Source organism: Miniopterus schreibersii (genome assembly GCF_964146895.1).
Source record: "Miniopterus schreibersii genome assembly, chromosome: X".
Taxonomy (NCBI): Eukaryota; Metazoa; Chordata; class Mammalia; order Chiroptera; family Miniopteridae; genus Miniopterus; species Miniopterus schreibersii.
In genome coordinates, this window is record NC_138104.1 from 67,979,035 (window position 1) to 67,994,201 (window position 15,167).

General features: G+C 50.1%; 1 protein-coding gene across 15 annotated transcripts in view; it reads right to left on the reverse strand.

Moving 5' to 3' along the window:
* The window catches only part of PNCK (pregnancy up-regulated nonubiquitous CaM kinase), a 21,371-nt gene continuing 6,204 nt past the window's right edge, over window positions 1-15,167 (reverse strand). For 3 of the 15 annotated variants that reach the window (XM_081125228.1, XM_081125229.1, XM_081125227.1), the window contains 11 exons: window positions 11,168-11,237; window positions 10,799-10,930; window positions 10,498-10,572; window positions 10,276-10,414; window positions 10,012-10,135; window positions 9,733-9,808; window positions 9,525-9,637; window positions 9,352-9,430; window positions 9,168-9,255; window positions 8,852-8,996; window positions 8,110-8,521 (listed from right to left, as the gene is read on the reverse strand). In XM_081125228.1, the coding sequence (XP_080981354.1) occupies window positions 8,859-8,996; window positions 9,168-9,255; window positions 9,352-9,430; window positions 9,525-9,637; window positions 9,733-9,808; window positions 10,012-10,135; window positions 10,276-10,414; window positions 10,498-10,572; window positions 10,799-10,930; window positions 11,168-11,237 (1,034 nt within the window). In that variant the 3' untranslated portion in view covers window positions 8,110-8,521; window positions 8,852-8,858. Of the gene's footprint in view, window positions 1,516-8,109; window positions 8,522-8,851; window positions 8,997-9,167; window positions 9,256-9,351; window positions 9,431-9,524; window positions 9,638-9,732; window positions 9,809-10,011; window positions 10,136-10,275; window positions 10,415-10,497; window positions 10,573-10,798; window positions 11,139-11,167; window positions 11,238-11,520; window positions 11,613-11,734; window positions 12,113-15,167 lie in introns of those variants that run through there. The other 12 variants (XM_081125226.1, XM_081125225.1, XM_081125234.1 and 9 more) reach the window with 11 other exon arrangements.

Genomic DNA, 15,167 nt, shown 5'->3' on the forward strand with positions numbered 1-15,167 from the left:
GAGACAGTATAAAATAATATTTTAGAAATTAATCCAAATATCAGTAAGCAAAATAAATAGACTAAATTCTTCAGTTAAAAACAGGATTTTTAAAAATCCAGCTAAAATCTGTTTATAAGAGATACATCTAAATGATAGGACCAAAAAAAAACAGATTGAAAGGGCAGGTTTCCAGCTATGACAAGTGAGTATTGACAAAAACAACCTTTATGATCTGGAAATCAACCAAATGTATATAATAAACTAAGAAGCTGAACTTTGGGAATTTATGTCATTCTGGCCTAGGCCTACTCTCTTTCCTCCCAGCTTGGTTGCCATGGAGGTTCTGCCTGGGCAAGACAGCCCATGAAGACCAGCAGCTTCTCTGCTTAGGTTTGAAGGGGACTAACTCAATTTGAAGTACTGGGCAATACCCACACTCAGGGGCACTGTCAGTGAAAGTGACTTCTCAGAGGCAGAAACATCCAAAATTTTATGAGAAACATTAATCAGATCCAGTAAGTTCATTGTTCTCATATTTTCCATGTTTAAAGAGCTTCAGAGACCTGTGGTTCAACGAGCATACTAAAATATGTATAATGGGAGGCTCTGAAGAAGAGAAAGGGAAAAAGGGGGTAGGACAAATATTTGAAGAAATAACTTGAAAATAGATCATCCAACCCAAAGAACAGAGAGAAAAATTATTGAGCCTCAATGAACTCCAAGTAAGACAAACACAAAAGAGCTAGTTGTAAACAAAAATTCTATATCTAAAACTATCTTTTAAAAATTGAAGGTTAAAAAAAGACATTCCCAGATAAACAATGACTGAGAGAATTTGTTGCTAGTATACTTCTTTACAAGAAATATTAAAAGAAGTACTTCAGGCTGACAACAGTTAGTAACTTGAATTCACAGGAAGAAATGAAGAGCATCAAAAATAATTAATATGTGGATTAATATAAAAGTCTCTCATAATATATTTTCCTCATTTCTTCCCTTAATGTCTTTAAAAGACATAAGACTGTATAAAGCATTGGGTATAACACTGTATTTGGGGGTTTATAACCTATATAGATGTAATATACATGGCATTAATGGCACAAAAGAGGAGGGAAGAAATGAACTTATCTTGGAACAAATACTACATTTTACCAAAATTAAGTCAGTATTAATATGAAGTAGATTGTGATTAAGATGCATACTATAATGCAACTGCAATTAAATATATATATAGTTTAAAAGTCAACAGAGGAAATAAGGTGGTACATTAAAATATTTAACACAGAGAAGGTAATCAAGGAAGAAGAGAAACAGGAGACATAGAAAAATAGCAAAAGGCAAATATAAATCCAACCATATCAACCATTATATTAAATGTGGATGATCGAAACACCCCAACTAATAATCAGAGATTCAAAAAAGCAAGATTTGTCCTGGCCGGTGTGGCTCAGTTGGTTGGGCGTGGTCCTGTGCACCAAGAGGCTGCTGGTTCAGTTCTCAATCACGGCACATGCCCAGGTTGTAGGCTTGATCCTGTTGTGGGAGGCAGCCAATGGATGTTTCACTCTCACATTGATGTTTCTCTCTCTCTCCCTCTCCCTTCCTATCTCTCTGAAAATCAATAAAAGTATTTTTTAAAAGCAAGATTCAACTAACTATATATTGCTTACAAGAGACAAATTTTAGATTCAAAGACAAATAGATTGAAAGCAAAAGGACAGAAAAAGATTTATCATACAAACAGTAACCATAAGAGAGCTGGAGTGGCTATATTAACATCAGATAAAATACTCTAAGACAAAAGCTATTATTAGAGAAAAAAGAAACATTTCATCATGATGAGTCAATTCATTAGGAAGCTATAACAATTATAAACATATACACATCTAACAACAAGCCCCAAAATACATAAAGCAAAAACTGACAGATTGAAAAGAGAAAGAGACAATTCAACTATGATAGTTGGAGATTGCACTACCCCACTTTCAATAATTGATAAAACTAGAAAGAAAAGCAGCAAGAATATAGAAAACTTGAACAACACTAACAACAAACTTGGTGTAACTGGAATCTATAAAACACTCCATTCAACAAATGCAAAATACTTACTCTTTTCAAGTACACATGGAATATTTTCCAGGATAGAACATAACCTAGGTCATAAAATTAGTCTCAACATATCTAAAAGGGTTAAGTTTTAAAATTTTAAAAAGAAAGAAAGAAATCTAGGAAATTCAAAAGTATTTGGAATCTGAACATCAAACTCCTAAATAACCAACAGGTCAAAGAAAAAAGTTACAAGGGAAATTAGAAGATACTTTGGATAGAATGAAATGAAAACATAACATATCAGCCCAGCTGGCATGACTCAGCGGTTGAGCATCAACCTAGGATTCAGGAGATGGAGGTTTGATTCTGGGTCAGGGCACATGCCCGGGTTGCGGGCTCGATCCCCAGCAGGGGGCGTGCAGGAGGCAGCTGATCAATGACTCTCTCGTCATTGATGTTTTTATCTCTCTCTCCCTCTCCCTTCCTCTCTCTGAAATCAATAGACATTTTTAATAAAAAAGATTATCAGCAATAATCTCTTTTTAAAAAACCCACAACATATAGAAAATTATGGAATGCAGCTAAAGCAGTACTTAGAAGGAAATTTGTAACTTTAAATGTCTATACTAGCAAAAACAGAAAGGTCTCAAATCAATAGCTTAATGATCTACCTTAATAAACTAGGAAAAGCAAAGCAAACTAAATCCAAAGCCAGCAGAGGTCAAATTAGCGCAGAAATGAATGAAAGAGAAAACAGGAAAGCAATAGAGAACATCAATTCAAACAAAAGTTGCTTCTTTGATTTGCCTAGAATGACCAAGAAGAAAGGTTCTCAGGATTAGGAATGAAAATGGGGGCGTTACTACTAACCTATGGGATTTAAAGGGTTATAGGCAAAGTTTGAACAATTTTATGCCAACAAATTAGACAATTCAGATGAAATGGACAAATTTCTAGAAAGAGACAAACGACCAAAATTGACTCTAAAATAGAAAACTTGAATAGACTTATAACAAGCAAATAAACTGAATTAGGAATTGAAAATCTTCCCACAAAGAAAACCCAAGCCTAGAAGTCATCACTGGTGGATTCTACCAAATAACACAACTGAAGACATATGTCCACATAAAAACTTGCACAGAAATGATCATAGCAGCATAATTCACAATAGTCAAAAGGTGGAAACAGCCCAAATGCCCATCAGGGGATGCAGAGATAAACAAAGTGTGGTCTATTCATACAACAGGGCGTTATTCAGCTCTAAAAAGGAATGAAGTAGTGACACATGCTACAATATAGATGAAAACATTATGCAAAGCATAAGAAACCAGACACAAAGGGCCACATATTGTATGATCCCATTTGTGTGCAATATCAAATAGGCAAACCCACAGAGACGGAAAGTAGATTAGTGATTACCAGAGGCTGGGGGTAGGGTGAGGAAACTGGAGAGACCACTAAATGGGCACAGGGGTTTCTTTCGGGGTTGTGAAAATATTCTGTAATTATATTGCGGTGATGATTGAATAACTTTGTAGATATATTAAAAAACAATAAATCATACTTGTATGTTTATTGATTTTAGAGAGAGAGGAACAGGGAGAGAGACACATGGACCATGTGCAAGAGAAACATGGATCAGCTGCCTCCCGTATTCGCCAAGACTGGAGATCAAACCTGCAACCTGGGTATGTGCCCTGACCAGGACTCAAACCTGCAACCTTTTGGTTTATGGGATGATGTTCCAACCAACTGAGCCACCTGGCCAGGGCTAAATTATACTTTTTAAAAGGTGAATTTTATCATATGTGAATTATACCTCAATAAAAAACAAAGTTTAAGTTTGAAAGGAAAAGGACTAACCAAGATACATCAGGCAAATATCAACCAAAAGAAAGTTATAGTTGCCATGTTCACCATCAAAGTAGACAATAAGACTAAACCATTATCAGTACTAATGCATGTCACTACATTTTGATCAAATATTTCAATTCTAAGTTCATCTGCAGTTAATAACCTCACTTGAAAATACATAAAGCAATAGTTGAGAGAACTACAAGGAGAAACTGAGAGAAGCAATGAGGCCTCTACTGTGGCATTATGTGAGGCAGGCTTGGCTCCCTGGAGTAAGGGGAACTATCAAACTCTCTATGGGGCCTGGGGAGGGGACCTGGAGATGAGGTTTTCACATTTATCAAAAAGGGGCAGATAGGGTTTGGAAATACTGAAAAATTCTCCTAAAGCAAAAATCTGATCCTGTCACTGTGCTGCCTATAATCAATCCTCCAGCGGCTCCCTAGTGAGAAAGTTCACTTTCCAGGCTGATCTCTAGCGACTTCTCACAACAGGCCTCAATCAGCCTAACCAGGCTGCTTGTTATTTCCCAAACATTCCATCCCAGAAGACAGGAAAGGAAACTGTGGGGCCTGGACAAAGCTGGGGGTGGGCAGCAAACGTGGCTGCCGTGAGCCCACCAAGTGACTGGCAGGAAGGAACTCAGCTTAGAGTGGAGACAGGGCGCCTGGCTTGGCCCCTTCGTGTCCTCAATAGGACTGCTTCTCTCCTGAGTTCTGGGGCAGTGCTGGTGGAAGGGCATTCTCGACTCCCCCCGCCCCATTCAGTCCAACATGACCGATCTCCATCTTTCCAGTCCCTCTTCCGTGGCTTCGGCACAGGCTCTCTGCATCTCTTGCCTTGCCCTCCACATGACCCACACACATGTATACCCGCCACCAGCCATGCCCCACTTCCCAGCCATCCCTGATACTGAATTCCAGAGGGGTCTTTCTAGGGCCCAGATGCCACGCCCCATCTCCTACTATGGAAAGACCTCCCAGGTGCTCATTTCACAGGGAATTTAAATAAATGAAACTGAGGCACAGAGGACTTCAAAGGTGACAAAACCACCTGCAAGGCCCAAATTCGAATCCAGGGCAGTTCCTCTAGCCTAGTGCCTTTCTCAGTCCTCACAGAGTTTGCACTCACAGAGAGAAGGCTGGAGAACTCCCCCATCTTTTCGTCAAGTCCCTACATGACCCTCATGTTCCCAGCGAACTCTCCTCACTTGTACCAAGGCAGGTGGCAGAATAGAGCACAAGGCTGTGTGGTCTTGGCTCAATTACTTGGCCTCTCTATGCCTCAGTTTCCTCAGCTGCAAAGTGGAGCCAGTGATAACGAGAGTGACTACTTTCCAGTTGAGGTTTGAGTGAGTACCTGGAAAGCTCTCCGGAACAGGGCCGGGCGGTGAGCGAGCCGCAGTAAGGGCTCCCACTGAGCTAATGCTTGGGCTCAGCTGCAAAGCCAGACCCGTGTTTACAGAGAGGATGAGAAACAAGTCTCGTTTGCTCTACTTCCACTTCGGACACCACCAGCTCGCCACATCCCAAACCAATCCCATTGTCTCTCCCCAAACCCACCCCAGGTGAACCCTTCTTGGTGAACAGTTCCACAATCCACCCAGAAATGCATGAGCCACCCCAGACCCCTCTCCTTCATTCCCCACCCCAGTGTGGCCCCCGAGGTTCCACCTCCCCAGAACACCTGCCACCCATAGGTTTGCTCCAAGACAGTGTGTGACCAATCTTGTATTATTTGGAATGAGGGAGACAGCTTCCTCTCCTTCCACCCACAAGGCTCCCCCCTCAATTCTGGTCTGGTCCCCAATGCCCAAGAAGGCCAACCTACTGGACCCTGCTGCTGAGCCACAGCACCTGAGTTTTCCAGACACCCCAGCTCAGCACCTGGCACAGACTGGATAAGGTCACTCTCTACTATAACCCCTCCAGTGGCTCACCATTGCTCAGACTAAGCCTGACTCTTACCCTGCCAGGCTCTGATCCCTCCAGTAGCCAGCCTCAGCGCCTGAGCGCCTGCTGTTTCCTGAGTGTGAAATGCTCTCAAGGGGCCCGCAGCTTCCTCTTTATTTCTCCCCCCCCCACCCCCCATCTCTTGCTTTTGGCTGAACCAGTCCTTTCTCTCTCCCAGGCCTCATCCCACAGCTTAGATGACCCAAAGCTTTCCTCTCACAAGCTGCTCCCTCGGATGGGAAGGGCTCAGAGGGATGAAGGAAGGGTCCCACTCTCTTCCTGTGCCTAGATGGGCAAGGCAGGACTTCTCTCCCAAGTGACTTTTCTGAGGCAGGATCTTGGGGGGCAGTGGAGGAGAGAAATGCTTTTGAGCAACTCCCCCAGGTGCTGAAGGAACAAGGGTGGCTGATGGATGTGACCATGGCGCCACCTTCTGGCCAGAGGCCAAACTGCAGCCTGTGTCAGGGCATTTGGAGCTGGGGCCCTGATCTGGCAGCAGGCCTGGGCTGGAAGAGCTGGCCCTGTCAGAACAATTGTGATTCCTTCTCGAAGACTGGCTGGGACATTGCTGCTTCTGAGCAGGCAGCATGCTGCTTTCCCCACGCACATCATTCCTATCATCCGAGTAAGCCCACCCCTCTAGCACAGGGCCTCCTCCATGAGGGCAGGCCCCATGACTGATGGGCTCAGCACCAGGCACAAGAGTAGAGGCCCAAACAATATTTAACAGACAATAAGAAAGAGTCGGTGTCGCAGGGTCTAATGTGAACTGGAAAGAGGGGAAGGAGAGCCAACAAAGGGACACTGGTGAAGATGTCTGAGGTGGTAGGACAGATGACAAGGCCCCAGATAGAGAGCTAAGGAGAGGCAGAAGAGGTTGTTGGAGGTAGGAAGGCCAAGTTGTTGAGACCTGGCCATGGCACTACCTGCCTGAGGTCCCCTGAATTGTGTGACCCCAAAGCCTGGAGTGAAGGATGGCCCAGAATTGAGTGTGGGGACAGAGGAGAAAGCTGCCCATCCCCTCCAGACTTGCCCAAGACTCAGGGACCTGTGGGAGGGTTGTGCTTGGGGCAATGTGGAACAGGAAGGTGGTGGGAGGATGGTAGGAGAAGGCCACAGAGGGGCTTGTGGGCCTGGGAACCAGCAGGCAGGCATGCCCACCTTGGCCTATGCCCACCCCCAGCTAACCAGAGGCGTGCTGTATAGCGGTTTCTCTCCTCAGTGGAAGCCAGGCCCCCTGTTTCCAGCCCCAAACCCTGATCCAGTCCCCACTCCTGAGACCCAGGCCAGTCTTGCTTTGGGTCTCACTGCCCTCTTCAGGTCCCAAAAGTCGACAAGAAGATTCTTCTCCATCATGCTCCACGATGGGGGCTGGCAGGGGTAGCAGTGTGGAGGAAGGAGTGGCCAGCTTACCCAAAACTCTGGAGGCGCTCTCTCTGCTCTGGCTGGGGATGAGGAATGGCCCTAGGGGGTCTTCCCCTGATGGGCACAGGAAAGAGGCCTGATGGGGCCAGAGCAGCTTGGGCCTCTCCAGAATTGGGGTACAAGAGGGCAGAGACCACGCAGACCAGAGGACTGGCCACCACTCTTCATACCAGAAGCCATAACCAACCCAGCCCGGGATCCCCCAGGCCTGGAGCCCATGGGTTCCAAAGCTGCAGCACAGCATAGGAAGTGAGGCCCCAGTGATGCCCTCTCCTGGCCTAGGGGTTTCCCATCCACTCTCTGACACTAGCCTTCCCCATATGAAGATGTGCACTGGAAATACTGTCTAGCCACAGCCACCGGTAGCAGGAGTGGGGAGAAGTTAGAGGAGACAGGCTGGGACTCTGGTGGCTCTCCAGTCTACAGGCCTCCATTCGCCTGTGAGCCCTTCCCGCGGGCCCTGAACAGCAGGGGCACTGCAGCCCAACCCTGGGGTACTAGAGACTTGGGCCCCCATTGGGCCTCCCACCACCCTCCTCTGCTAGCAGCCCAGCAGGGAGCCAGAACCACAGGCAGGCCCACCTCTAGGGTGGCAGAGCTGGCTGCCAGGGCTGCCTCTTGCTGGCACTTTGTGTAGGGGGCAGGGACAGAAAGTTCTTGTACAACCAAGAGTTTGTCTGCCATGATCAAGGGAGCAGAAGGTTGGGTGGCAGTGGGCTAGATCGGATGGTGTGGTCCCATGGGCAGTGGCCCTGCCTCCTTGGTTTCTTTCCCATAGGTCATACCCATCCCCTCCACACTCATCCCCCATCCCTGTCCCTTACCCCTCCCTCCAGCTCACCACTGGCCCATTGCTCTGTCTGTTTTTATTGATTTGGGAAAAACTGGAGGGGAGCTGGAGGGGAGCTGAAGGGCCACGACACAAGCGGGACCACCCACAGTCAGCGAAGCGCAGAACAGCATGCAGGAAGGACAGCCCCTGGTGCCTCTTCAGCTTCTAGAGGGGTTGTGCAGCGACAGCAGAAGGGAGCCCCCGTGGACATGCCCCACCAGCCCCTAGGCAAGGGCAGAGCCTGGGGGGTGCTCCACTCCTACTTTGGTACCATGTGCCACACACACACACACACACACACACACACACACACACACACATCTCAAACTCTCCAGCAGAGGCCAGCTCCAAGGGTATGGGAATGGGGGAGAGGACTGAGAGGGTCCATGGGAAGAGAATCAGGGGTCAGTGCACTCAGCCTCGGCATCTGCCAGGGGTGGAGGGAGAGAGAAGCGCACAGGGAAGGGGAACAGTCAGGAGGCACCCCTGGCCTGCCCTGTGCCCGAGCTCCCAAAGCTCTCAGCTGTGGAGCCCACTGGGTCTTGGCACTGGGCCCCTCTCAGATTCTCATGGTCCCCGCAGTCCCCACTCTCATCTATTCCTCCTAGAACCCTGGATCCTCCCTTCCATCTGTGCTTTCTGCCCTCAGCCCTTTTCTTTCTGGGGTTCACCTAGCCTTTGGCCACATGGGGCCCAACACCCTCTAAGCTCACCAAGGAACCACCTCCCAGGGGATGCAGGGCCCACCCCCACACACCTGGTCATCACCAGCTAGGGGGCTGGCCAGCCCGGAGGCCCGGGTGGCTGTGGCGGGCCATCCTCCGCTCTGAGGCCTCTTCACCCTCTGAGCTCTGCCCCAGCTTTCGGATGTGACGAAGGAAAGAGGTGGCATTGAATGCTCGCTGCAGGGAGAGAAGGGTATCAGGCTATGCCCCAGCCCTGGCCCCAAGACTTCAAGGATCACAGAGGCCACTGGCAGCCCAGGCCATCCCCCTCAGGCTAAGGAATGGAGTTGGTGGGGAAGGGAGGCAGCCTGGAGCCAAAAAATGTCCACAGGCCTGGCCCATACTGACCTTCCAGTGGGTCCGGGCAAAATTCTTCTGGATCTGTTCACTGACTGAGCCCAAGATGTCTTTGTCAAAAGCAGCATCCCCAGAGATCCTAGCGGGAGACCAAGGGTCAGTGGGAGGGGGGTATCTCTAAGGGTGTTGGTCCTTTCCTCTGGTCCTGGGACAGCTGGGCAGGGGTTCCACTCACCAAAGATGCTGTAAGGCCTGCTGGCAGGTGAACCTCTTCTGGGGGTCTCGTTCCAGAAGGTGCCGGATGAAGTCTTTGGCTGGAACAGGGAGGCCAGGTCAGCCCAACCTGTTCCCATTCCCCTTATCACTCCCCCCTCCCCTCTCTGAGCTTGGGGCCAGCCTCAAGTTCACCTGATTCTGAGATGTCATCCCAAAAGGGAGAGTCAAACTCGTAGCTGGCCCTCAGGATCTGGCTGAAGAGTTCGGGGTCGCTCTCATCGTAGAAGGGAGGGTACCCACATAGCCTGGCACCCACAGATGAATCACCCAGCTGTCCAACCCTCCCCAACCCAGCAGGAGGCAGGCAGGCAGAAGAAGAGCCTTCCCAGTGGTCACTCACAGGATGTAAGAGATGACACCCAGGGCCCACACATCTACGGCCTTCCCGTAGGGTTTCTGCTCCAAGAGCTCCGGGGCTGGGGGCCAGAGACAGACAGACAGACAGACAGACAGACAGACACACACCCGTGCACGCACACACCAGCCTTCAGTGCTGTCTATCTCAGCCTAGTCAACCCCAGGAATGGCCCACCACCCACCCTGCCCCTGGCACCAGAGTCCCCACAGGGTTCCCCGGCCCCCTGGCCCCCAATGAGCCTCAAGGTGCCCCCTCACATACCCACATATCCTGGGGTACCACAGGCAGTACCCAACATGTTGCCAGCCTGAATTTTGGAGAGGCCGAAGTCGGAGACCATGATCTTGGAGTCCTCGAATGGCGTGGCATAGAGGAGGTTTTCAGGCTATGAAACACAGGTGGCCAGAAAAAATGCCAAGTCAGCCTTGGCATGGTCTCCAGGGCTGGGTCCTCTCAAGTCCCCCAGACCCTTGGTGCACAGGGAGGCTGGGTAAGGCCTGGGCAGGTGGGCAAGAGGGCAGGCACCTTGAGATCACGGTGCACAATGCCCAAGCTGTGCAGGTAGGAGACAGCTCCAAGAACCTGGCCCACCAGGTGGCTGGCATCCTTCTCTGTGTAGGAGCCACGCTCCATGATGCGGTCGAACAGCTCACCCCCTGTGACCCTGTGAGGAGCAGGTGCTCATTTGACCCACGCCTCTCGGCCCCCATTCACCACCCAGCCCCAGCCTACCCCTGCTCTCCTCACAGCTCCATGGCCAAGTAGAGGTGGGAGGGGCTCTCGTGGACATCCTCCAAAGCCACGATGTTGGGGTGGCTGACCCTGTAACGGCAAGAAAAAAGCCCTTGTAGGCCACTGCAGCAACCCTCTGGGCCTCAAGGCCTAGGAGCACTTCCTTCCACCTCTGCCCCCTTCCCTACCACGGGCCATCCCTGCCCAATCCAGCAAGGCAGAACCCCATGCCAGGCCTTCCTGGGGACACAGAGGAGGCAGGACACTGCTCCACAGGCCTTAGGCAATAGCAGCTTGGCCAGGGCCAGGCACGCACCTGCGGAGCACTGCAATCTCGTTCTCTACCAGGGCCTCCTTGCCCCGAAGGGCCTTCTTGGAGATGCACTTGAGGGCAACAAGGTGTGAGGAGCCCCGCTCCTGAGCCAGCACCACCTCAGAGAAGGCACCCCTGCAACAGAGACAGTGGAGGCAGGAAGGGAGGGGGAAAGGTAAAGAGGAGGATGAGATGAGGGGGAGGGTAGAGAGAGCAGAGGTGGGGAGAGGGAAGGGCCGCCCCCTAGCTGAAGCAGAAGAGGAGGCCCTCTCCATCACAAGCCGACGTCCCCCCACACACACACACACATTCACCAACACACATTCATTGCCACACATGCACACACATCACATTTCACTGACACACACTCACGAGCCCAGCTTCTCCCGGATCTCATAGATGCTGCTGATGTCCTCCGTCTGTTTCTTGAGCAGCAGCATGTCTGGGGGGCAAGGGAGAGTTGGAGGGAGATGCCCTGGGTGAGGAGCAACCCCGTCTCCCACCCCAGGCCCAGCAGTTCTTCACCCACCCTCAGCGACAGCCTCACTCAGGAACACACGTCCGGTAAGGTTCCATACACCCTCCCCCAGCTCGGATACATCTCGCCCCTCCCCCACCGCCCAGGTCAGCACTACTTGGTGGACGCCTCCCCAGCGAGGCCACAGCACACACTCCTTCAACCACCACCCCCAGATACACTGCCGCGATCCTGAACCCCCCCACACCGATGGAGATCAGCGCCCAGACACCAGCTCTCTGCCGCCACACAACCAAGTCAGCCGCAATCAGCCGCCTTCTAGAAGGCTCCATGCACCCCCACCCTGGCCACTCGGAGCCCACCCCCATCCACAGCGCCCAAAGGCCGAGACTTGTCACCCATTCATTGCCCAGCTCCCACAGGCACACCCCACCCAGACCACCAACCCGCCTGAGATGCACCTGCGACCCCAGCCCACAGCCGCCTGCCACGGCCACCCACGCGGCTGTCCAGGTGCACCCGGCCCTCGGCGCCGCGGGGCAGGAGGAACTCCGCAGCCTGGGCCTCCCAGGTCTGGAGCTGCGTGGGCAGCGGGCGTTCGGGCCAGGAGAGCGCTGAGTATGACAGGTGTGCGCGGGGGCAAGCGGGGGCTACAGCGACCGCCGGGCCCGACCCTGCACGCCCCCGCCTGGGAGCGCTCGGTACAGACCTGGATCGAAAGCCGCAGCGTCGACTCACGCAGTGGCAGCCGCGCGGAGCCCCCACCCCCCACCCTGCCGGCCCCGCCCCCTCCGAGCGCGCTCCTGCCGAACGCTGGCGGCGGAGCACGAGGTGGCTGAGCCCGGCTGCCGCGCTGCAGGGCGCCTTGTAAGGCAATCTGCAGGCGCTGGCTGCTGGCTGCGGGCTGCCGGCTGCCTCCCTCCACCGTCATTCATGCAGGTTCCCACCGGCTTCAGCCCCTGGCGGCCTGGCTGGGCTGGCCCCAGGGCCTTTGCACCACTGGTGTTTTCCATCCGGAAGTCTCTTCAGTCGCATGTTGACATGGCTATGAGCCTTCTGGTCTCCGCTTCGTCCAAGCCATTTGGTCTAAAACAGCCTCCTTCCCTGTCCCAGCCCTGCGACTGCCACTTCTGTCCCCCTGGCCTGAGCCCCATCGGCACTCAGTTGGACAGCCACAGCCTTCTCACTGGGTTCCCTCTGCCCTCTGAACCCTAACCTTAACCTCTCCTACACCAGTCTCTTCCCCACCCAGCAGCCAGAGCATTCCCTTCATTGAGACCATGTCACCCCTGGGCTGCAGACTCTCCAATGGCTTTCCATGTCACGTCAAGTCAAAGCATGAGTCCTGACAGTGGCCCCAGGACTCTGTATAATTGGTCTCCCTTTCTCATCACGGCTCTGGCCCCTCTCCACCCTTGCTCAAGCAGCTTCAGCCAACTCCAGCTACACTGGCTTCCTAACTGACCCCCAAACACACCATGCATGGGGTGTATACCATACATGGCCTTCAAACACACTAATATGCACCTGCTTTAGGCCTTTCACTCGCTGCCTCTCTGCCTGGAATGTTGTTCACTCAGATATCTGCTTTGTTTGCTCCATCAGGTCTCAGCTCAAATGTCACCTCTTCAAACAGACCTCCCCTGCCCCCCCCCTTGGTCCTGTCTTCAGAACATCCATCAGCTTCTGTGTCTTTTCCTCACCATAACATCCACTCCCAAAAAGTGTCTCTGCTGACCCGGCCCAGGCAAAGTGCTCAGGAAATAAATGCTGGGTGGCCAAAATCAATCTCTTCAACAACTAGTGGATTCCTTTCACTTAGTCCCATGGGTTCTGGTGCACTGCCCAGGGGGTCCAGTCCTCACCAGGGATGGGGGGGATGGGTGTCCTGGCTGTTGACAGGAGCACGGTCACACAAGCGAGAGCTGCAGGGGCTTCATAGAATCGCAGGGTCCAGGAGTCACCTGTTGAATCTGTCTTTACAGGGATCTGCAGGCCCCTGGCATCACACAGTCTTTAAGAGGGTCCATGGGGCAGGCAGAGGTTTTTTAAAATCATCTTTCCAGATCTCAACTCCCACATGTACTCTGTCCAAAAATCGGTAAGTCTGAGAAGGCCCTCTCTTGTTCCCATCCCCCACCCTGTCCCAATTGCTCCTCTCAGTTCACTCAAGAAGGCTCCAAGGGCCCCAGCACTCGGCAGCATGAGCCTCACTCCCAATTGCTCATCTCTATGAACAGGGCTTCCTAGGACTTACACCTAAAAACAGAAAAGAGGAATGGGACTGATGGTGAGCCCCATCTCACACTGGCAGTAAGTCCTATTTGACGCAGACTGGAGCCCATCCATCTTGTTTGTTTGATGATTATGCCAGAAGAAACATGATCAGAGCCCCATGGTCATGGGTTATAACAAGAACTGTAACATATACATTTGTGTTTCAGAGAAATACGATGGAGGAATAACAGAAGACTGTCCACATGGAGAAAAGTGGCACATGGAGACCTCTCTGAGAGGCAGCAGATGAAAAGTGGAGGCAGGAATAAAAGGTCCCACTTCCCAAGTGAGCCTGGGAAAGAAGAGCCAGCATGCAGACTTTGAGATGGACATGGGTATCAGTTCACCAGGTGATTTTGATGCCATTGGCTTCGTGTAAAAAGTGATATCACAATTTTTGTTTTAAGTCAGTATTTACAATATACCAGAAATTACACCCTTCACATCTATTTAAATAGCTGTTGAAATATTGTAAATGTGAACTTCAAAATGCATGTGTGTGTGTTGGGTGGTAGTGGATTAAGAGCTTTTGAAAATCCTTTCAGGGGACCTCTTACAGAAAAATTAATTCAAAGTCACTCATAGACCTAAATGTAAAATGCCAAACTTCTAGAAGAAAACACAGGAGAAAATCTCTCTTATCTTGGCTTGGTGATGAGTTTTTAAGTACAACAGGAAAAGCATGGTCCATGAAAAAAAAAAAAAGTGATCAATTGAACTGTATCAAAAGTTTAAACGTTTGCTCTGTGAACAGCATTGTTAAGAGAATGAGAAGACAAGCCACAGGCTGGGGGGAAATCTTTGCAAAACACATCTGATAAAGGACTGGTATTCAAAATATACATGGAACTCTTAAAACTCAACAATAAGAAAACAACTCAATTAAAAATGGGCAAAAGATCTGAACAGAAGTGTTACCAAAGAAGAATTACAAAGGGCAAATAAGTATATGAAAAGGTGCTCTACATCATATGTCATTAGGTAATTACAAATTAAAACAAGATACCACTACATAACTATGTGAATGGCCAAAATCCTAACACAGACAACACCAAATGCTGGCAAGGATGTGGAATAAGAGGAACTGTAATTCATTGCTGGCGGGAATGCAAAATGGTGGAAATACAGTCACTTTGGAAGACAGTTTTGGTGGTTTCTTACAAAACTAAACATACTCTTATACGATCCAGCAATTGTGCTCCCTGGTATTTACCCAAAGGATTTGAAAACCTGCACCCAGATGTTTACCACAGCTTTATTCACAATCAGCACAAAGTCGAAGCAACCAAGATGTCTGTCCTTTAGTAGGTGAGTGAATAAATAAACTGTGGTACATCTAGACAATGGAATACTATTCAATTATAAAGAGGAAAGAGCTATGAAGCCATGAACAGAAATGAATGAATCTTCAATATACACTGCTAAGTGAAAAAAAGCCAGTCTGAAAAAGGCTACATACTGCATGATTTCACGTATATGACATTTCAGAAAAAGCAAATTTATAGAGACAGTAACAGATCAGTGGTTGCCAGGGGTGTGGGGAGGGTTGGCATTTGACTAAGGGAAACCCAGGAGTGATTCTGGCCATGAAACTACTCTGTATGATGCTGTAGTGGT